Source organism: Muscardinus avellanarius, assembly GCF_963383645.1.
Source record: "Muscardinus avellanarius genome assembly, chromosome: 5".
Lineage (NCBI taxonomy): Eukaryota > Metazoa > Chordata > Mammalia > Rodentia > Gliridae > Muscardinus > Muscardinus avellanarius.
In genome coordinates this window covers 57,504,583-57,527,815 of record NC_137790.1, presented here as the reverse complement: position 1 = coordinate 57,527,815, position 23,233 = coordinate 57,504,583, and the positions used below count along the sequence as shown (strand labels likewise).

Here is a 23,233-nt window from a genome sequence, read left to right as displayed (position 1 = left end):
TTTTATAGTATCACCCTATATCTTTATAGCATGGTATGGTTTAAAGAGCATTTGCTCATTTATATAGTTTCTCCTTTGATGTCTGCCACAATTCTAATTCTATGAAGTTACCCAGTATTTTTTATTTATTTATTCATTTTTTATTGGTGGTACTGGGACTGGAACCCAGGGGCCTTCTCTGGGCTACACTCCCAGACCTATTTTCTATTTTTATTTGGAAACAGGGTCTCTTAAGCCAGCACTGCTGGCTTCGAACCTGCACGATCCTCCTGTCTCCGCCTCCTAAGCGCGGGGATTACAAGCGTGCGCCACCATGCCCGGCTATTCAGTGTTTCTTATTTGGTTTTTCTTTTTTTTTGCCATGCTGGGAGTTGAACCCAGGGCCTGGAGCATGCTCGGCAAGCGCTTCATCGCTCATTCCATCCCCAGTCCTCAGTACTCATTTTTATTTTCTTACCGAGTAAACCAAGGCATAGAAAAGTGAGTTGTGCTCAGATATTTGAACATTATCCAGGTTATATTCCACTGTACACCCTTGTGTTCAACTTATAGGAATTTATTGAATAATAACTGTGTTCTTAGAATAATGGCATCCTCTGCCCCTGAGTTTTGATTCTAGTTTATATAGATGGAAGAAATCTTAGAAACTACTAATGAAGTTGATATTTTATTTGTTAGTGTCTTGTATTTTTTAGGAAAAGTTAACTACGTAGATTAAAAATAGTTGATAAATGGCTGAAGAATATGAAAGACAACTACCATTTCCTCATATTCTTGTATGTTTTAATTGAATGGCGAGTCCTTGTATTTCCTTCCTCAGTCCCTCTTGTTTATGGCAGATACTGATAGTTTATGGTGCTGAGAAGACATGGTGGAATATATCCTATTCATTCACCATATCTGCTCTTGATTTCAACTTGTTTCTTGGCTTTTTGAGTGGTTTATGGTTTCCTGGAGGAAGAAATACCTATAACACACATTTGGAAATTATTGCTCTGTAGATTCAATAAAATGTGGATGTGGAAAAATGCCGTTCAGCTGTATATAATCCTTTGTAAGGCTTGCATACAAAATGTCTATTGCTGTCCCTATTTGCAATGGGAAAATAGCCACAGAGAATGTTTTCTCTTGTTAGTATTCTGAGACTTTCCATCCTAGTGGAAAGATGTGATTTGATGTATCTGATTTACTTTGTATATTAAAGTACAGTAGAACCAGGCACTTTTTTGGAAATTCAGCATAAAGGTAGAGATAAATTTCTTATCTGTTTAGCAAGTTCTATTTGGAAGAAGTATATAGAAGTTGAAACTGAATATAATATTTGGTTTGATTTTTCTCTTCAAAAATATCCCATGGTAAGGACAGTATTTTTCTACATGTATCAGTAGGCAGAAATGATTGCTCCAACACTTTCAAAGCCAGATACTATACCTGCATGCTCCAATACAATTGCTGAATTTATTCCCAAGATGCATAGTAATGTACACTTGTATTATCTAGAATAGATAAAGAAAAGTTACAGTGTTGTCTACCTGCTGTGCAAGTTAATATTAAAATAATTTATTCTGTTTTCCACTTCGCTGTACTGCTCCACTGCCTGCTTAAATGAACAGTTGAAGCATTGTTTTTTTATCTCAGGGATTTGAAATATGCGTAAGATTTATAGTATAGAATTCTATAATTTATGAAACAATTTTTCTTTTTCTTTTCCAGGTTCAACTCAACTACTATTTAATAAAACCAAATCTGTAGAATTCACCTTTTGCAATGAAACTGTTGTCATCCCCTGTTTCGTTATTAATGTGGGGGCAGTCAGCACTAATGAGATGTATGTAAAGTGGAAATTCAAAGGAAAATACATTTTCATCTATGATGGAGGTCAAAACAACGCAACTACAGACAGCAACTTTCCAAGTGCAAAAATCGCAGTCTCGGAGTTACTAAAAGGAGATGCCTCTTTGAAGATGGACAAGAGTGATGCCAAAGTAGGAAACTACACATGTGAAGTGACAGAATTAAGCAGAGAAGGCGAAACAATCATAGAACTAAAATATCGTGTTGGTAAGTAATAGAGTTTGAATACGGAGTGTTGCCTTTAAAACTCATGTTGTGAGAAAACATATGACCCTTCACTCTCTGTGACTGGCTAATCTCACTTAACATAAGTTAAGTCCAGGTCCACTCATTTTCCTGCAAAGGTGAATTGTGAATTTCCTGTGAATTCTGCTGCTCTAAACATGGGTATTCATACATTACTATATTTACACATTAACATATTATTATAATATTCTGATTTCGGTCCTGCGAGAAAGACACCCAAGAGTGGTATAGATGGATCATATGGTGGATTCATTCCAAATTATGTGATAATTGCCATCTCATTAGGGTTAGATGGAATCTCAGCATGGTTTTGACCAGAGGGACTTCAGATAATGGAGAAGCTGCAGTAAAGCCAGAGAGGGGGTGAGGAAGAGGGGGAATCAATGCAGGAATTAATTTCGTTGACCTTATTACATATGTGAGAATGCCAGTGTCAATCTCAATACTCAGTATGAGGAAGGGCGATGTGGGGAGAGAGCCAAGAGGAAAGGCCACCAAGTGCTGTGTGCATGTGTGTTACCTTCACTGCAAACTACATTATGATATGAGATATAATGCACCAAAAAATTAAGTTAAAAATGAACCAAAATATCAAACTCATGTTGAAACTGGATGCCTGCGTGGCAGTGTTGGGAAGTGGAGCCTCTAAGAAGTGATTAGGTAATTGAGAGGCATTAAGGTCTTTCTTCAGGAAGCAGGTTAGTCAGAGAGTGAATTGTTACAAAACAAGCCTGCCCTTCTGCTTTTTCTATCTCACACCTTGATCACTTCCCATTCCACGCTCCAAGTTGAGATGCAGCATCTGTGCTCTGCACAGGCCCTCTTTCTAATGAGGCTGAGCAGATGCTGAAATCATGCTCTTGGATTTCTCAACCTCAGAACCATTAACTGGAATAAAGCTTTGTTCTTTATAAGGCACCTAGTCTCAGGTAGTCTCTTATAGCAACAGAAAACAGAGTATGACAATACGATTTCTATGAAAGCCGACTTTTTATTTGTCCTGCTATTAAGATTTTGGTGTCGCTGTGGGTCTTTTTCCTTGGCTAATATAGAAATAGCCTGGAAAACTCCCAATCATGCTTAAGCAGGTTTTCTAAAATACAGGATAAAATGGTAGAAGAAAATGTACTCCCTCTCACATCTTATTTATACTCACACACAACCTTGTCACCGGCTCACCCCCCCCAACATTTGCCTGAAAGTTCCTTGCATTATAATTTCGGAGATGACCCCATCACCAAGGAAATACTTTAACACATCCTGTGGGGTGTCTTACCCTGGTCATTACACAGTTACCTAGTTGCTACAGGTTTTTTTTTTTTTTTTTTTTTTTTTTTAACTAGGGCCCCTTGCTCTGTGTTGACAAGAGATTTTCTGCTGGGTCTCAGCCAGTTAGGGTTCTGTCAAGTCATTCCCAGCACCTAGGGGGCATCGCAGGGAGGCAATAGGATGTGTCTCTCCTGAGTGGGAAGCCAGTGGCATTCACCCAATGGTGAGGATCCTCAAAATGCCCCAAATTGTTAGAAATGGGTTCTTAGGAAGCCACAAATAAAGCACAAAATACCAAAAGCAAGTTGGCAAGGCAATTTACTTCTGCAGAAGAGTGTGCAACTGACATAGAGTTTAGGTAGCAAACACACTGAGCAGGCAGTCTGCTCTGCTTTTATCCCTAATTGGGATTCTGCCCCTCACCCTGATTTACAGAGAGTTTAGGTTCACAACTCTATGCATTTGCCTACTTTCCAAGACAAACAGTAAATTTGAAATAAAACTTAACATTCTAGAAGCAACTATGAGCTAAGATGGGTGACCAAATCTAAGATGGTTGACTTCTGGAAGATTCAGAGAGTGGAACATACAGATAACATGTATCATTAAAACAAAGGATGCCTATATTACCATTACAAAATGAAAGGAGTGACTTTCTATGTAATTTGTTACTTCAGCAGAAAAGATGGTTTTTAATTTTCAATTTCCCTTTCTTTTATTATCTTAAATTCACCTGTAGCCGGGGGAATGGAGGCATCAAGGTCAGCTCTGACTACTTCTGTGCTGATAGGGGATGACAAGCAGCCCCTGATTTGAGCATGCATGCAAGCAACTCCTCCTGGAGCAGGGGTAAATTAGAGGATATTCAGAAAAGCTGCCACTGCCATTTATGGGGTTCCAGTAGATATTCATTCATGCCACCATCTGAAGCTTGATGGTTTCAGTTTTGCTGAAGACAACTTGACCATATGATTTAGTAAACATGGCCCAAATAGGAGTATGAATAGAATGGCTACCAGAGTTTCCAAAAGAGGTGGGTTTAATAGAACCTCATATAATCCTTTTAAATATAACCATCTTTACCATGCATGCAATATTCCTTTCATCAGTTTCATTCTCTGCAAACATTCTGCAGTGTTCTCAGACCTTTTGTGCCTTGCTTTTAATCTTCTGATTTTATCCTAGTCTTTCCTTTCCCATTTGGGACCATCTTAGGATAAACTTTAGCACATAAAATCCTTCTTCAGGTGAATTCATTCAAATCAACATCACCCCCAATACCACTCCTGAATGGCATGGGGCTGTAACTGCTTTCTGTATTCCTGTCTTTTTAATAAAATCATTTAAATCTTTAAAAAATCCTTTTTCATCCCTAAAATATTTTCTTTTTTTTTTTATCCTTCCTTACCAAAACTTCTCATACTCATGTACCTCCTTTACAGTGGCCTGGGTTTTAAAGAGTTAAAGCTTTTCTTTTCATATGTTTCCATTTTTGCGAGGAATGACTAAAATAACAAACCTCCAAGCAACCTTGAACAGCAAAATTATCTTAGTATAAACAGAAGAACAGTAAAAGAGAGAAAAAGAGCAGCTTAAGATTTCATTCTTTTCTTTTGGGGGATTTGAAATAGGCTTGGTTTCATGACATTATATCTCTTTCCAAAAGCAGAGCTGGGGGTCTCTGATATGAGTAAGGAGAAATGAGAGAAGTGGAGGTCATCCCAGGAACAGGCTAAGTTTTGAGTAAAGAAATGTTTAAAAAGCTGACCCGATATGCCCCAGTCACTTTATGAAAGGATCTTGGACGAGGGGAAAAGAAGAATGGAGAATCTGGCACCCATATCCACAAGGAACTGGACAGGCTTTGATCTCACTTTAGGGTTGCTCAAAGCTCCTCAGTTCTGATTCAGGTGGTAGGAACCTGAAGAGGTGAGGCTGGGACCTATCATTGGGGCTTAGGTCTGAGGACACAAGATCCCTTTGGATCTAGGTGGCACTTGGACTTCCAGTTATCTCCCTGAGGCCATGGGCAGGGTCCTAGAGGGTGTTTGTGGGCCCCCTGTCAAGGACATTCACACTTAATATGCCTGGCTTTCTACACTTACAGCAGACCCAAGCGTGAGCTCCTGAAGTAGTAACATGCATAGTAGTCAGAATTTTTCCATGACATTTCTCCTTGTATTTTCCCCTTTCCAAGTCTGTTGTAATACACTGAATTGGTTTCCTACATTAGTTGATCCAGAATGCATTTATTAGGGTCCAACACCACCTTTTGGAGTTTCCTCCTTATATCAGGTGTAGATTCGATCAGAATTTTATCTCTAAGGATAAATTCCCCTTTTATAGATCCCAGGGTCAGATTAGTGAATGTAATCATGTCTTCCTTAAGTCTTTCCAGGAAGGCCATCAGGGGTTCATTTAGGCCTTGATGTATAGCTTTCACCTGTCCATAATTGAGGAGTTTAACTTTAGCCTTCCTTAATCCTTCCAGTATACATTATAAAAAATAATTGTTACCTTCCTCCTGGGCTCCCTGATAAACTCACTCCATTTCCAGGGATGTTAGGACTTGGTTTAGGAGCAGCTGTATGTCCCTTCAAATGAGGTCATATAAGGACCCGGGGGCCTGTTCAGGCAGGATCCTATGGGTGCTCAAGGGAGGTCCATAGATGCCATGGCTTTTACAGTGCTTCCATCCTATTTCAATAGATGGGATCCCATATAAGAAAGGGATTTTGGTCCCTCTTATTGGCCATGAACTTCATGAGAGTGGCCTCACAGTCCACCCCTCATGGATTGGCTTATATGAGAGTGAGGCTTTGCCACCTTTGTTCTGCCTTGGTTTATTCTTTTCTGCCTGTTGTACCCCTCAGAGGGTGCCTGTGGGATTCATGAGAGCAGCCTCACAGTCCACCAAGGAGGGCCTCTATGAGCTTGAGGCTTTGCCACTTTTCCCTCTGCCTTGGATCATCATTCCCTGCCTATTGTCCCGCTTCTCTTTGTCTGGGTGATGTCCTATATATCCTTTCTTGTATTCCAGATATTGTTGATGTTTCCAATTGATTAAACACTATAATTACCAAAACACACTCATCAGCCATGAGTGGATAATGGCTACCAGAGTCAGTATCTCAAGTGTGAATGGATCCTGTCTGATTAGTCCCTCCATTTCTCAGAGAGAATGTTGCGTAAGTTAGATGGAGATAAAAGTCTAAGGCTGACAATAGATCAGAAAAGGCCACCCACAGATGCTCTTTCTTCCTAAATTCTGTACAGAGGACCTTTGGCAGCATACAAAGACTATGTTATATCAAGTGATGGAGGAGTGGGGCCCCAAATCCAGGAAACAAGGGTCCCTATGGCTCCCAATACTGAGTCTGCTTACAGAAAGGGGAAGTGTTCTACTGAGGGCAAAGAAAGAATATACAAGACTAGTGTTTTCCCCAAGCTTAACTTGCCACAGGGCTTTTTAAAAGAGTGTTTCATGTTAGGTGGTGGCAGAACTGACAGGAACTCATTAGGGAGCCTGACAAGAGAAAGATGAAATTCCCTTAAGCCTCAGTATAAGCTAGTTTAGTCCCACTTGCATGACAATAGGTTCTGAGAATCTTTCCCTCAAAGGTCATCAGGTTCTGAGTCACCCACAGGCCACCACTGAGCCTTAAGAAGCACAAGATAGGTCCAAGGTTCCTTCTTGCCTGCCCCACACTATTTATAGAGATGGTTCTCCTCCCCTGGAGTTGGGCTGTAGCTACTCTGTGGCTGGAGGGCTTCACACTCATGAAGAGCCTAGTAGCACTGGAACTCATGGTTATCCACCAGGATTCGATCCTGCGTGAGGAGGGTTACAGGCCTCCTCAAGTTGCAGTGGTTTCTGATCACCCTTGGGGCACACAGTTGATCCCCACATTGGGTGCCAAACCTTTAATAGTTTATATGTCACAGTGGGTCCTTTTTCCCAACTAATACAGAAATAAAGAGCCAGGAAAACTCTAATCAAAATTCTTGAGCAAATTTTTTTTAGTATAGTAAAAGATAAAAAAAGGGTGCTCTCTCACATCTCATTCATACTCACACACAACTCTATCACAGGATCAACCCCCCTTTGCCTGAAGGTTTCTTTCACTCCAGCCTCCAAGGAAATACCTTACCACTGTAGTGTTTCTTACCCTGGTGTGTGCATGAAGTTACCTGGTAGTCACAGTTTTCCACTAGGTCCCTTCATTAGCATTTCTAGGAGACCTTCTGCCAGGTCTCAGCAGATCCTTAAGTATAAGGATCTGCCAAAGTTGCTCCTAGCACCCAGAGGGCACTGCAACAAGGAAGTAGGACACATCTATAACTAAGTGGGGAGCCCATGGCACTCATCCAAATATCATGGGTCTTGGACATGCCCCCAAATTATTAGAAATGGATTCTTAGGAAGCCATAAATAAAGCACACAAAACCAAAAGCAAGTTGGCAAGGCAATTTACTTTTGCAGAAGGGTGAGCAAATGACATAGAGTATAGGTAGCAAGCACACTGAACAGGCAGTCTGCTCTGCTTTTATCCCTAATGGGATCCTGCCCCTCACCCTGATTTAGGGAGGGTTTAGATTCACAACTCTGTGCAATTGGCTTCCTTTCTAAGACAGACAGTAAATTTGAAAGAAAGTTTAACATTCTAGAAGCAACTATGAACTAAAATGGATGGCCAAAACTAAGATAGTTGACTTCTGGAAGATTCCTGGTCAGCTGAAGGTCAATTATGAGCTAAGATGGATGACTAAAACTAAGATGGCTGACTTCTGGAAGATTCAGGGAGTGGAGCATAAATATACATGTATCATTACAACAATTAATGTTCATGCTATAGTTTTAAAATAAAAGGAGTCCATTTCCATGTAATTTGCTACTTCAGCAGAAAAGATAATTTTTACTCTTTGCACTGCTATAAGTGATCCTGTTAGAAAGATGATGGGCAAGCTGGGCATGGTGGCGCACGCTTGTAATCCCCGCGCTTGGGAGGCAGAGACAGGAGGATCACGCAGGTTCGAAGCCAGCCACGCTGGCGTAAGAGACCCTGTTTCAAAAATATAAAATAGGTCGGGGAGTGTAGCCCGGAGGTAGAAGGGCTTCCAGGAACCCCAGTACCACCAAAAAAAAAAAAAAAAAAGAAAAAAAAAAGAAAGATGATGGGCAAAAGGGAACTAGGAACTCCTCTGAACCAAAAAAGTTGACTTTTAATAATAAATGACATAATACTGAGCAACATTAAGATTATAAGTTCTATTTTATTTGCTCTTCTACTTGTATTACAAAACTTATTCAGTGAGTGTTCATTTATATGTATAATGTGTGGTTCTCAATATTTTGGTATGAGCACTAGTCTATGTGGCTCATTGGGCCTGGGGTCATCTACTCTGCATTTCTATTTGCTGCTATTAAAGTACTTTCTTTCATCCTTCCTTTCATGTGATTGACTTTGGTTCCTCTTTTCAATTATTTGGCCTCCTGTTTGTTTTAATTTGAAACCTTCCACTTTGATGATGTTTTGGCAAAATACAGTCTTAATAACTCTCTGCAAAGAAGAAGAAGGAGAATGAGGAGATTAAAAATCAGGTTATGATGGATGATTCCTTGAGGTTTTCTGGTCTAGGTGTTGCTTTGCTGTTGTTTTCCTCGGACAAGATATGGTGGAACAAGGGATCCAGCTTAACTGAAGTGAATTCAGGTATAGTTATACTGCCATGATTCGACCCTTTTTACAAACTGGGCTGTTGAGTTTTCTAAAGCAGTGAGGTTAGCTGAAGTAATCAGTCTCCTTTCTTTTTTGTTTCTTGCTATGATAGCTATTTTATTTAACCACAAACAAGATCATCTGACTTTCTGTTTTTACAGCTCTATTTAAAATCACCAAGCATATTACTTATCTTGGGATTTACCATGCTTTGAGAACCTCTGCTCTGGCTGGGATCAGAACAGTTTAATTGGATGAGCTAGTTTTTGTTTTTCTGTTCTTCTAGATTTTACTGGTATAAAATGTCTGTTTACATATTGGGAAATGGGTGTTTAGTGAGATAAGATATTCAGACTGCTTAGGGCTGAGAATCCTGAGGTTATTATTTACCTATGTGATCTTGAGAAGTTCCTTCTCTGAGTCCAAGTTGCCTCATCTCTAAAGTTGGAGTGAAAAAAAAATACTTGCTTTTTTGTATTCTGCAGAATCTAATGAGCATCAAATGAGATCCCATGTGTGGAAATTCTATGCAAATCATTGTGTGTTGTTAATATTACTTGTTTTCCTGGGATGATTATTTTATAAGGCATCAAGTTGCTGAAGCCTGGTGTGTCAGGAGAAGGATTTGTGTACAGGAAGGAATGGGCAGGGGATAGCTCAGCATAGTCTAGGAAAATTTGGAAGGCTTTTGTGCTTGAAAATCTTATTTACCTTGCCACTCTTATGTTAATATTGACTTGGGCCCAGGAGGTTTCTTTTTATCTGTACAACTTTCAGCAGGGTCCCATCAGCCATAAACACTGAGTGAGTTACTAGAGGGAGGGTGTGATAATCTAACTCCTGTTTGAGTTTTTTAGGAGTGAATGAACGATTTCTCAGGATTGAAAGGATAGTCATGGGAGATAGTAACTTTGGAGGTAATGTAGACACTAAGAGGAAAGCTGGTAAATATAAGATACATCATTGAAAAGCCTAGAAGTTGGAATGAAGATGAATGGGAAAGGCAGGCCATTATCAGAGATGAAAACAAAGTTTATATTTTGCATATAAATTTTTTATCTTTGTTTTCAAAATCCCTCTTGAAAGCTATGTTTACTTTTGTAACTATTAACATAAGAAAGTCATATTTTATTATATAAATATGTAGAAAATTCTACCAGTGTGTCAGAGGTGAGATGTGGCTGCAAGGGAGGTTTCAGCAATGAGAACTCAGCGAGAAGAATGTATGCAAAGTCACCATTAGAAGAACAATTTTATTCTATAGACCTGTTCCTTAAACATTTCTGTAGCTCTACATATTTAGCACCACTTTCTGGAATGAACAAGACTAATGTTAAGAACCACCATGCAGCACACGATATCAGTGGTAATATACAGGGTCTTGATTATTATGTTTATGAACAAGAGTTGGGAATATTTGTCCCTGTATATACAGCTTTCCCCAGATACACCTTCCTGCCCAATGGGAAGGAAGCTCCCCAATGACAGCCACAATGTCCACAAGCCCAGAGATCATCATTTGGGAGGAAATCAGTGGTCTTGGTCCCTGTTAGTTTTTTTCTCATCCCAGCACTAATTGGAATCTGGTCAACAAGTGACATTCTAACATAGTTCTTGGGGCAACCATGCAGTGATTCTATTGGTTACAGACTGGATCACCTGTTCTCTACAAAAAGGGACTATGCTTGCAAACTCTACATGTTCCCCAGTTAACTATCCCACCTGTTTTCTATAGCTTATCCCAACAAAGGGTCGGGAAGGTTGTTATTATGGTCTTAGCAAAACATATCCTCTATTATGCAGTGTAGTTCATCCCATTCTGGGCTGCTGTGGTTTCAGGTTGGTGAGGTAGACCAGTAGTCTGCAGTAGTAGAAGCACTTTGTCATATGAAACCTTTGGTTGCCTCCACTGGTAACTTGGTGAAACTCAACAATGGAAGGTGTTGTGTAGTCTCACAAAGGTGTGTGCATAAGAAAGTGGCTGCCCTGCCATTAACCTGGACTGTAGAATAGGACAGAGAGAGACTATCATAGGTAAGTCCTTCCTTTCCAGAAGGATGCATGTGATACGCTTGTATTTCAAGAGAACAGTGTCTGGAATGATGGCCACTCCTGGGCAATGGTACCACACCAAAGCACCCTGCATAGGATGTAAGGGGTTGGGAACATCCTTCAAATAATACAAGGGAATAGGCCATATTTTGACCTGTGTGCCTTTCAAAATCATGCATTCCACCCATGGGGGAAGCATGACACATTCCAGGCAGAGCCAGGCAGCTCTCCAAGGATATAGTTGTAACAGGGCTTTTCTTCCCAGGCCCCATGACTTCAGGAGTACAACCCATAGTACCTAAGACACCTGCCATCAGGGCCATTCTCAGACATCTTGTCATCCCAAGGCCAAGGGTTTATGTGCAGAGAGTAAGAGGGCTCCACTCATCTCTGAGCTCAAACAGGGTTCCTATTACCTTCAAAATATGGGACATTTCTGCTATTATCCTATTTAAGGGAGCCTGCCCAATGGAGCAAGTTTGCTTATTTAAAGGCCACACTGCCATGGGCACTTGTTTCCACCATATCTTCCAATAGGGGGCCAAGGCCTTTATATTCTCTTTACAGAGTTGATTAAAGCATTCAATCATTCTGGCTGCCTGGGGCCAGTAGGGACCATACAACTGCCAATGTATGTCATTTTCCTTAGTCTAGGTCTGCACCTCTTGGCCTATAGAATGGATACCTCTGTCACTTGCCATTACCAAGGGCTGGCCATAGGCCAATGATAGTTATCTAAGGGAAGCTACAGTATGTTTCTGATTGGCTTGTCCAACAGCATAAGCAAAACCCAAGCTCACAGCCATATATAGAGTTGTCAGGATTTATCAGAATCCTTAGGGGTCTATTGGCAGTAGTCCAATAGAGTCTACTTGCCATTCCTGTAAAGGTTGAGTACCACAAAAAGCTGCCTTACGTAGTGATAGAAACCCTATGTCTCTGGGGTGGTGTTCTGCATTCCAAGGACACTGTTGTATGGCATCTTGAGCTTGAAATGGAGGTTAGAGGCAATTTCCACCACTGGGATATGAGCTTCATGGTGTGTAGCCTATGAGTCCTAGCTACTTATATAACCATGGTACTACTAACAAGGGTTCCATGGTTAGCCAGAAAGCCTGAACTTGTGCTAAAGCACCGGCAGCATCATTACTGGGGGCCTGCCAAGGCCTGTTCCCTGGTACATGATATATAGTAGCTCTTTACCAGAGGCCCCATTTTCACAGGTCCTCCCACATATCCTTGTCCCCCATTGAGTAGGGTCCAATCAGCTAGCCTTGGGCTGCCCACTGGGCCCACCACAAGGTTACTTTCTTGTAGGCTGCCCACCTGTCTTTGAAGACATAAAAGGGCCCAGTCTCCTTTATGAAAACTAACCCAACTGCCTGGAGATTGGCCCATTGGATAGAGCATCTGTCACTAGTCTCATACAAAAAGGTTTCTTTCTTACTTTTTTTTCCTGTGGGCCTGAGACTGGAACCCAGGGGCATTTGACCTTTGAGCTTCACTCCCTGCCCTATTTTTTATTCTTTATCTCGAAACAGGGTCTCACTAAGTTGCGGAGGGCCTCACTAAGTAGCTAAAGCTGTTCACAAACCGTGATCCTCCTGTCTCATTCTTCTAAATGCTGGGATTACAAGCGTACACCACCATGTCCAGCTCCATACAAAAAGTTTTCTATGGCAGGCTGCAAAGCCACAGCCTCCCCTGTGGGGGCCGCCCATAACAGGATTCATCACTATAACACACTTCTATGAGTACTGGGGCTTTCCCATCCTCATTGGAATTGGAGTGTCTTTCACTTCTATGAGTTCCAAGGGAGCTGTTGCTTGGAAATGTACTAGCCTGAACAGAGGATGTAGCTTTTCAAAGGGCTACTAGAAAACCATGCTCATTGCTCTAAATGCACACCTCATTTGGTCAGAGTGAGTGTTTGTGCTACTCCTGCCCAGGGAGCACAAGTCCAAAACTGTAACCAGCCTTCAATAGGGTAGGTAATCTATACCATCACTGACCCAGAACCTGTAATGTGTTCACAAGCTAAGAGGGCAGTATACATGGCTGCTAACTGCTTTTCAATGAGAGACTAGTACACCCCTGCCCTGTTCCCTAGCAGTCAGCAAAACCCAACTAGAGTATTCCTGGTGCCTTGCGTCTGCCATTACCCCCACCCAAAGCCTAGACCATCCATTTAGACTATTAATAGAAGAGGAAGGGTAGGGTCTACTACCTGTAGAGTTGTGCCACTACCCTCTTGAGGGTAGCAAATTCAGTTTCCATTTCAGAGGTCAAAGTTGCCTCCTTACAGACAGGGAGGTATAAAGGGGCACATAAGCATAGCTAAATGGCGTAGAAACATTTTCCAAAACACTAAAAGACCCAGATATATCTGTAACTGTTTGACCATTTCTGGCCGAGGAAGGGCTTATATCTTGCCTATTACTGCTTCAGGTATCACCTTTGTCTTACTGACCAGACAGCTCCCAAGAATTTGACAGAATACCCAGTCCCTAGACCATGTCCTTATTGATACCATCCACCTCCATTCCTGTAGAGCAGCTCAGAGGCTGCCTGCAGCTGCTTCTAACTCTGCAAGAGAATCAGATGTTAGCATAATATCATCAATATAGGGAACAACTGTACAGCCTCAGGATTCCTCCAGGGGGCTAAATCCTATTACATCTGACTGTGACACAAGATGGAACTCTATTGGTATCCCTTGGGAGATACCCAAAATGTCCACTGCCACTCTTCCCAGATAAATGAAAGTTGTTCTTGGCCTTTTAGGGTAATGTCACTGGAGGAAAAGGCATTTGCCAAGTCTAAAGCATAATGGAACTGTCCCAGTTCATGAGACAGACACTCTTATCAGTTCTGAAAAGTTAGATACTGTTTCAGGCAAAGAGGTTATCATTTTATTTAGTTCCTAGTAGTCTAGAATCATGTGCCAGAACCATAAGGATTTTGTACTGGTCATAGAGGAGAGTTGAATGGGTTATGAGTTTGGTGGGTTATACTTGCCTCTTCTACCTTTAATATTTTTGTCCAGTTTCCTTATGTTCCCATAATAAATTATAGTGCCAGTGCTGTACATTCACAGTCCTCATAGCCCAGGTGGAGTTGTAAGGAAGCATGATGGTTACGTCCTCTGTTGGTGGTCTTTACCAAATATACCCATAGCTGAAATTCTCTGATAGTTGCCGCATAGTCAGTCCCTGCAATATGTCCATCCCTGAGATGTATTCAGCTGTGGGGGATATCATATTATTTAGAAGGCAGACATCTGATTCCCAAAATCACCTGAGTAATCAAACTATAATAAAATGTATGGCCCCATAACTCTTTGACAGCCTTAGGTCCAATAAATTTGTCTTGATTGTCAAAGAGGAGGGTGCTGTCTCCTCCTGAACCAACTAGTGCCAGGATGTGTTACACATCCCACGGGGGACCAGTAAATAGTCAACTCCCCATGTGACCTCAGGTTAACCAGTTCTCCCTCTAATGGGGTGGCCCTGCCGTGTCTATAGTCTGGGAGAAATTCAGCCATTTATCGCTCAGGCTATTCCCTTGGACATTTTTGGAGGAATAAGGGTTTATCTTTGGTTCATGCAAAGCTGCCTCTAAAGCACTAGAAGCATTTCATCAGGCTGGCAGTCTAGCTTCTCCTCTGCCCATTAGCTGCTATCAGGTCAAACAATATCTGCCTGAAGCTGACCTTTACGGGCCTTTCATCTCCTGACTTATTGTTCTGCAACTTGGGGGCTCAATCCCACTGAGAGCCCTTTCCCCCCACTATGGCTCCATTTGGGCTGTGGACAGCCTGCACACGAGGCAGCCTCACAGTGTGCACTGGCTGATCCACACGTGACATCAGGAGGGCAGTCATGCTGAAAATGCCATGAAGGCCAACTGCTATGCTCAGGCCCTTCGTATGGGCCATAAATGGCTCTTTGGCAAGGCTAATACACCGGGCTTCAATCAGCATCTTCCACACACCCATCTCACATACATACAATCTGCATTATGTCTAAAGAAGTAATCCACTTACTCGCAGTCTCTGGCAACTTTCTGGTGTTATTCTAAACTGTGTGGGTTGGGCTTGAGCCAGTTAATCAGAGTCTGATTCCTGGATTGCTGCAACCACTGCTGCAGAGAGGGCATGGTGGTCATACTAGCCAATTTTATCATTTCAGAACACTTCAATTCATTATTATTGGCCCCAACATCCCACAGGTGTAACAACCTTGTAAGGATTATTTCCTCTGTCTTCTGCTTGCATTGCTTTGCCAAATCACATAATTCCAAAGGCATATATTGAGTCATAGTGATGTGGCAGGTGGATTGTGTAAGTCCCATAGCCCCTTTCCTGGGGATCAATCTCCTCTATCTTCACTTTCTGCCTTATGAGCACTGCCATGAACATCCAGGCCACCTGTCCTGCTGCCTCAGGATATATCACTGGAACATGCAGCTCCAGCACTTTTAATGCCTTCCAGACTTCTAAATGGGGCTGTATGTCATCCCTGTCTTCCAGAGTGGATCCACCTAGAACCACAGGGAGGCCAGGGACCTCATTTCCTACATCTAGGAGGATTGTTCCTCCCAGGGTTGCACCTCCAGAGGGATATTGGGGGTACTCACCTCATACTGCTGACTACACCAAGTGTCAAAAGCCAATTGTGGTCGCAGGGGAGGCTTCAGCAATGAGATCCCCAGAGAGAAGAAAGCATGTAGAGTTTCCATCAGGAGAACAACTTTATTCTGTAGACCTGTTTCTTATATCTGAGCAAAATGGTACACAACCATGCCAGCAGGGATGTGTGTAAGCATGTTGCATTTTGCCCAGCCATACTTATATAACTAAATGCCCAGCTCTGGCTGTGCAGGATGAGCAGTATCATGTCTTTACCAAAGGCCTGTACTTCTTCAGATGTTTACACAGAGGCCTCAGTTATTTGGCTTTACACTCATTTTTTTATTTTTAAAATAATTATTGATCCATAGGAAGATTCAAAGATAGAGGTGCTATAAGCCTTCATCCAGTCTCCTCTTATGGTTGCATCTTATGTAACTATAGCACAATATCAAAACCAGGAAGTTTGCAGTGATAGTATGTGTGGTCCTCTGTCATTTCATCCCATGGATGTTTGTGTATCCACCACTACAGTCAGGATTTGGAGCTAGTCCATCAACACAGACTTCATTTATTCCTAACCCAACAAGTACTAATTTTTCCTACATATCTATAATTTTTTTCATTTCAACATTATTACATAAATGAAACCATATAATAGATGAGCTTTAGAGATTGTTTTTTTTTTAACTCAGCACAGTACCATTGAGATTATCCAAGTTGTTATCTATTATCAATGCTTAGGTTTTATTGTTGTGTCTTGAGCTTTGGCTTCATTTTATTTAGTCAATTTTTAAAATCAGTATTATTTTATAGTATGCATATATCAGAGCTTGTTTAACTATTCACCTATTATTGCAGGACATTTTGTCATTTCTAGATGTGGGCAATTGCAAGTGAAGCTATATGGGTTTTGTTTCAATATATTTCTCATTTCTCTGTGACCAATGCCTTCAAATTGGGTTGTATGGTGAATTTCTGAAGTAACTGAAGACTGCTTTCCAGAGTAGCGATTACCTCTTACATTCTCATCTGCAATATGAGGGTGATCTAGTCTCTCCACATGTCCTACATGATCTGGTGTCTCTGTTTTGCAAGCATTTTTCTATTGGACAAAAAGATAAAATAGGGCAGTATTCTTCCTGGAAAGACACATTATTGTAATAATGATACTTACCCAGCACATGGACTTTAAAGATTTAGTCATTAGAAACCATTTTTACCACATTGTCTTTTTTTTTTTTTTTTGCAAAAATAAAATGAGCCTAAGTGAGAGATAGAAATCACTCAGTGAGAAATGAATTCCACTTAACAGAATGCAGGTAATGGTGATCATTTATTGTACCCTTTTCTGGAGCATGAGAACTGAATATATGGAAACATCATCTGTAAAACAGTTTTATATACCTCTGGTGCCATTATATATTACAACACTACAGAAGAAGTGTAATTCTTGAATTTAGAAACTGGGTTTTTTTGTAATTCCTGATTTTTCTAGCTTAAGAAACTCAGATAAGAAATCCAACCTACCTACCCCTTCATTTTATCAGTAAAATAAGGATTCCATCTCTATCACAGGATTGTTTGAGTCATAAATAAGATAATTTTTTTCTTTTTTTTGTGGTACTGGGGATGGAATCCAGGGGCCTTCTACCTCCAGGCTATAGCCCCAACCTATTTTTTATATTTTATTTGGAAACAGGGTCTCACTAAGTTACTGAGAGCCTCACTAAGTGTCTGAGGCTGCCTTCAAACCTGCACAGTCCTCTGTCTCAGTCTCCCAAGTACTGGGATTACAAGCATGCGCCACCACGCCCAGCAGATAATTTCTTTTTAACACAGAAGGAAATAATAAGAGATAAAATATCTCTTTCTTGGCATGCCTACTATGTGTCAAGCACGTGTGAGGCATGGTGTGATCACTGAAATATTTTTTCTGAATTCAAGGAATTGACTGCAATATACATGAAAAGATGGAAATCCCTTCTGTCTTTACTTGGCAGCTATTCAAGGATTAACTCTCAGTTTTGCTTACTAAAATTCTTAATTTTAGTGGAGCATAAAGGGCAGATGGACAGTGGTGGCAATTGGTGTAGATATTCCTACCATAGATAACAGTGTAGCCACCTGAATCAATTGATTTAGTGTCATCCATGACTGATCGTCTCTTCCCCAAACTTACACAACTCTAAAGGTTTTTTTCCCCATGTCTGTGTCATACAGTAAAATCTGTGACAGGATATGTTTTGATTTCTGGAAGCTCTAGACCTAGCAGGCACTCTCTAGTGAGTATCTGTAACTCTCTTGTCTCCAACCTGTTGAGACCAATACCTAATAAATTGAAGGCAGTGAAATCATTGCCTTTATGTACCCATGTATATTGTCATGTTATATGTGTGCTTGTGTCTACATGTTGTCTACATGGCACAAAAATTGGCATAGTAATAAATGACCACTCTTAAATTAGGTATAAACCCAAACATTTTTTAGTTCATGTGACTTAAATAAATCTGACAAATAAGTAGGTTTAACTTTATTCTTGAGATTAAAGTAAAATGTCCTTGGATGTATTAACACATTTTAATGACATTTTCCTATGTATCTAGCTGATCAAGATTATATTCTCTGTAAGATGTTTTAAAATACAATGTCCATTATTTTATAGTGCTTTCTTTGACATGAAAAATGGCTTGAGATACTAGCAATGCTTGTCTGATGTCTTGGTTTTCAGAGGTAATCCATGATTAATTACTAAGATTAAGTGGGATAAATACAAATGCCATTAATGCTCTTGGCTTCTTAAGATCTACAATAACATTTGAATCTATTAAATGTGCTTCTAAATTGTTGACATATAGGTAAGGATAGCTTTGTTTCGGGGTCTTCACTAAAATCAATGAAAGTTGCTAAAAATTTGAACCTAATTCCCAGCCAATGCTTTGATGGGGAAACTATCAAAAAACCATAAAGCATGCTGGTTTTGTTGGGAAAAAGTCTTGTGGATGATGAAACTTACAAAAGAAAATTTTTTTATGTGGGATAAAATTTGGATAAAAGAAAATTACTTAGCCGGACATGGTGGCACAAGCTTGTAATCCCTGTGCTTGGGAGGCTGAGACAGGAGGATTGCACAGGTTGGAAGCCAGCTTAGCTGGCTTAAGAGACCCTGTTTCCAAATAAAATATAAAATAGGTCTGGGAGTGTAGCCCAGAAGTAGAAGGCCTCTGGGTTTCATCCACAGTATCACCAAAAAAAAAAGAAAGAAAATTACTTAAAGTATTTTCTAATAATGAGATTTCATTTTATATTTAAAATATCAGGTTTCTTAAGAAATTAGTCATGTCTTGGTACAATTTCTAAGGCTAATTTAGAAAGCAGAGGTTGGTTTCTTGGTATTTAAGCTATCTTTATTAATTTTTGCTTACATGGGCCTCTGCAAAACTCCCTATAAGGCCTTTGCTCCTAGAGTAGGAGTTCCTGTGGATTTTTATGGACCTCTCAGAAGACAATGGAGAGAGAAAAACTTGAGTTTCATAGTGAATTTGACAAATAGGATATAGTATCAGTAATAAAACTTAAGGCCAGAATTCCTTCTTGGGGTGAGAGATGCCTCCCCTCAGGTAGTATGCTAAAAAAGATTCAGGGTGCCCATTTTCTGCATACTATATATGCCCTCTGCCTTCTCCTCCCCAGTCCCTTAAGTAAAGAGGAAAATCTCCACGTTTAAACATTCCAGAAAGATAATGGAGTAAGGATTTTCCCAGATTCACAGGATAGACCTGAAGAAGGGCGGGTGAAGTAAGAGAGTTTAATCTCCAGGTCTCCTGAACCCCAATACAAGGAATGCTTCACACACCAGGTTGTATGTAGGAAAGAACAGAGGAACGCCTCTGCCCTGTCTGACACACTTGCTGCCTTCTGATCTCTGGCTCTAACCTGAGGAAAGGGAATCATGCTGAGAGGGACAACACACCCTCTTGCATGCCCTCTGTCTTCTCTTCCAGATGGGCACTCAGCTGCCTCTGAAGGAATTAGAATGTTTGACTCCCTTAGGGAAAGGGGCTGATCTTCTTTTATAAAACAGTTGGCTTCCACCTAGGCTGAGATATTATAAAACCTGCCCTGTATTTGGAAGTATCAACTTTCCTTTGTGTCAAGTTCGGGAAAATGGCTTTATTATCCTGAGGGACAGTTCTGAACTTTGTAAAACTATTACTTAAGTCTGACTGTCATGGCAGTATTAAACTTCCCACATTTGCTTTGGGGCTTTAATGTAAGAGATGAGACAAGCCCCTGGTGGAGCCACCAGGGAAAACCACCAGCACCCAGACTTCTAACTCAAAGCCTCTGCCTTTCCAATAGGGAATCCACAGCTTGAGTCTAATAAGTACTCTCCCCTAGATGCCCTGTGCTCCCCTCCACTCAGAGCTGTCCTCTATTGGAGGTGTCAAACCCAATAAGTCAACCAATTAGAGTATAAGCTAAGCAGTCAGGTGAAGTCTGTGTATTATACCAGACTGCCTACCATAGATCTAGGCCCTTATCAAATCTACTACTCTGAAGTCTGATTCCCCTAAAGGGATATTAGTGAGTGTTTTTTTGTTTGTTTGTTTTTTGTTATTTTGGCAGTACTGGGGATGGAACCTAGGGGCATTTTGCCTCTAAGCTACACCCCCAGCCCTATTTTTTTATTCTTTATTTTGAAACAGAGTCTCAGTGAGTTGCAAAGGGCCTCTCTAAGTAGCTGTCTCAGTGAGTTGCAAAGGGCCTTGCTAAGTAGCTTTGGCCAGTCGTGAACCCAGATCCTCCTGTCTCAGCCTCCCAAATGCTGGGATTACAAGCATGTGCCACCACATCCACCTGAGACATTAGTATTTTTGTTTATTTGTTTGTTTTTTGTTTTGCAGTACTGGGGATGGAACTCAGGGACATTTGACCTCTGAGTTGTACCCTCAGCCCTATTATTTTGTTCTTTATTTTGAAACAAGGTCTCACTTAGTTGCAGAAGGCTTCACTAAGTAGCTGAGGCTGTCTGCAAACAACAATCCTCCTATCTCAGCCTCCCAAATGCTGGGATTACAAGCATGCACCACCGCACCTGGCACCATTAGTTTTAAATAATAAGTTCATCACCACATCTGCCCAAGACATTCAAATGGCCTTTTTGGTCTTTTAGAACTGAGGCCAGGATAAAGAAGAAAAAGAAAAAGGAGTAAGAAAGGCAGGCCCAATAGTTGGCTCTTTTAAAGATCCTACAGTCAACTCCAGGTGGCCCCTCCGGGAGATCCTACTCCAAGAAGCTGCCAGCAGCTGTGTGAAGCCTTGACATTGGAAAAGCAAATCTCTGGAGGAGAAAGGTCCCTGAGTACCCTGTCCTCTGTACAAGGGCCAAGTCATTTGAGGAGTGTCTGTCCCATAGGCCAAAGGGACCATGGATCATTGCTATCTCTGGACTAAGTGTGCCCTTTGCTCCATTTGGCTCCCACATCAGAGATCACCATAGAAGGGATAGAACCCAGGACAATCTTGGACATGACAGATAGGATTCTAAATTTCCTTTAAATTTAGGCACCACTGAGTATGTATTAACTTCCTGTTCTAGAGTCCTTCCCTCTATATCCTGCTATGGAGTGGGGGAAAATAGAACGCCAACAAAATGGTAATTTTCAGTTTCTTTCTACTACTCATAGGGATTTTTTTTTTCTGTTCTCTCATTAATTTTTCATTAAGTCTAAATGCCCTAGCTGTCTCATAGGAAAGGATATACTTCAATGGCTAGGAGCGCAATGGTCTCCTCTCTCCAGCCAAGGATAAAAGATTGTTCAAAGGTAAAGAACTCTGTGAGATCACAAAAAGAGTTTATCAGATATTCCATCTTTGTGCCCAGAATAAGCCCTAGGATACCAGGCCTCCACTTCTTGTTTAGGTCAGCATAAATGCTTTTACCCAGGAGAAGACTGACAACTAGACTTTACACAATTACCCCCTTCATGAGGTTATAAATTTCTTTTGGTCTTTATTGATACCTTCACAGGCTGGGTAGAAGCCTTTCCCATCAGGACAGAATGTGCACAGGAGTTATCAAAGGACTTTTCTCTATATTATATATGCTTGATACAAATTAAGGCTGACGTAACCAAATGTGTAACTTCTCTGTGTCAATTCCAGCAAGCAATATCTGTCTATAAACAAGAAGTAGGAGGTAAGGCAAGCCTGGTAATAACTTCCTCTCTTGCGGTATCACCAGGAAGCCAAGTCTTCATCAGGACTTGGAAAGGCATATCTCCACGGATCCCAGTTAATCCCCTCTTGAAGAGGTCCCTGTACTATTCTCTTCTCCACTCCCAAAGCAGTAAAGATGCCTGGGATCTCTAGCTGGATCTATCATATGCAAGTTAAGCCATACCTACTAGAAGAAAATCCTGAACCTCAGAATAAGACCAAACCTGCAGGGAGCTATGAGCCCATAGAAGGTATAAGGTCTCTTTTTAGGAGGTAAACCTCCCATGAGTTCCTAGTTCTGGCTGCCTTCCTTAAGAACTCGATCTCCCTTTCCTTCTGGCAAAACTAACCAGCCAGACATCTGATTGAGCCTCTCATGGACCTCCTTTGTCTCATTACTGCTTCCCTTTTCTAAACTGGTCTTCTAAGCTTACCAATGGAAATTGTTTTCTCCCAGTTCTGGGACATTGAGCTTCAAATGAGGCTCAGGCCAAATTATCAACACCTCTCCACAGTGGACACATTCACAATGATGGGAGACTTCTGGGCCAACTTGCCCTTCCAAAACCTGCTGGGTCTCAACAGTTCCTGCTCTGACAGAGACCAAGGCAAAGGGCTGGCATGTCTACAACCCTTTCCAGCTTGAAGAAGCTGTAGAAGATGGGCCTTCTGTCTCTTTTTCCTGAAGGATTTTAGAATCTCTAGTTCTTGATGAAGGGAATCTTAAATAGTTAGATTAGGGATGAGCAGGCCTGAGAAAGAAATGGGACAGAGAATTTGCAGCCCTCCTGAGAAGAGATAAGGAGCTACAATTGCCCGCCACCCTTACCCTAGGGTTTTACTTTGACTCCTTGAAAAATGTCTTCAACAGGGAGAAAACAGCACAAGGTGTAGTATATACATTAGGAGGAGGGGTTTCCAGGCTAAATAAATTTCTCCAGGTGGAAGACTCCACGCCATTTTTCACTCCTAGAAACAGATGGCATCAGACCTTCTCTCTGGAGTAGAACTTTGTTCCACGTCATTTTTCATCCCGGAAGTGGCCCTTTATGGACTCTCTCATAACCAAACCTTTATTCTACAATGCAACTCCCTTTATCATGGCCTTCCTTTGTTACTGTGCCCTCACTTCCTAAAGAATCCTCTTATACTCCCTATTGAGCTTTCTGTTTTAAATCATTCTCCCAGGAAGCAAGAGAGTTGAGAAAGAGAGACTACCACCTTATAGTATTTATTTCTA

At 41.1% G+C, this 23,233-nt stretch overlaps 1 protein-coding gene across 1 annotated transcript in view; it reads left to right on the top strand.

The window, feature by feature from the left end:
* Nucleotides 1-23,233, top strand: part of CD47 (CD47 molecule) — a gene marked incomplete at its 5' end in the record, with an annotated part of 60,814 nt that overhangs the window by 11,153 nt on the left and 26,428 nt on the right. Inside the window, one exon of the mRNA XM_080695579.1 lies at nt 1,714-2,061. Within this exon, the coding sequence (XP_080551705.1) occupies nt 1,714-2,061 (348 nt within the window). The remainder of the gene's footprint in view (nt 1-1,713; nt 2,062-23,233) is intronic.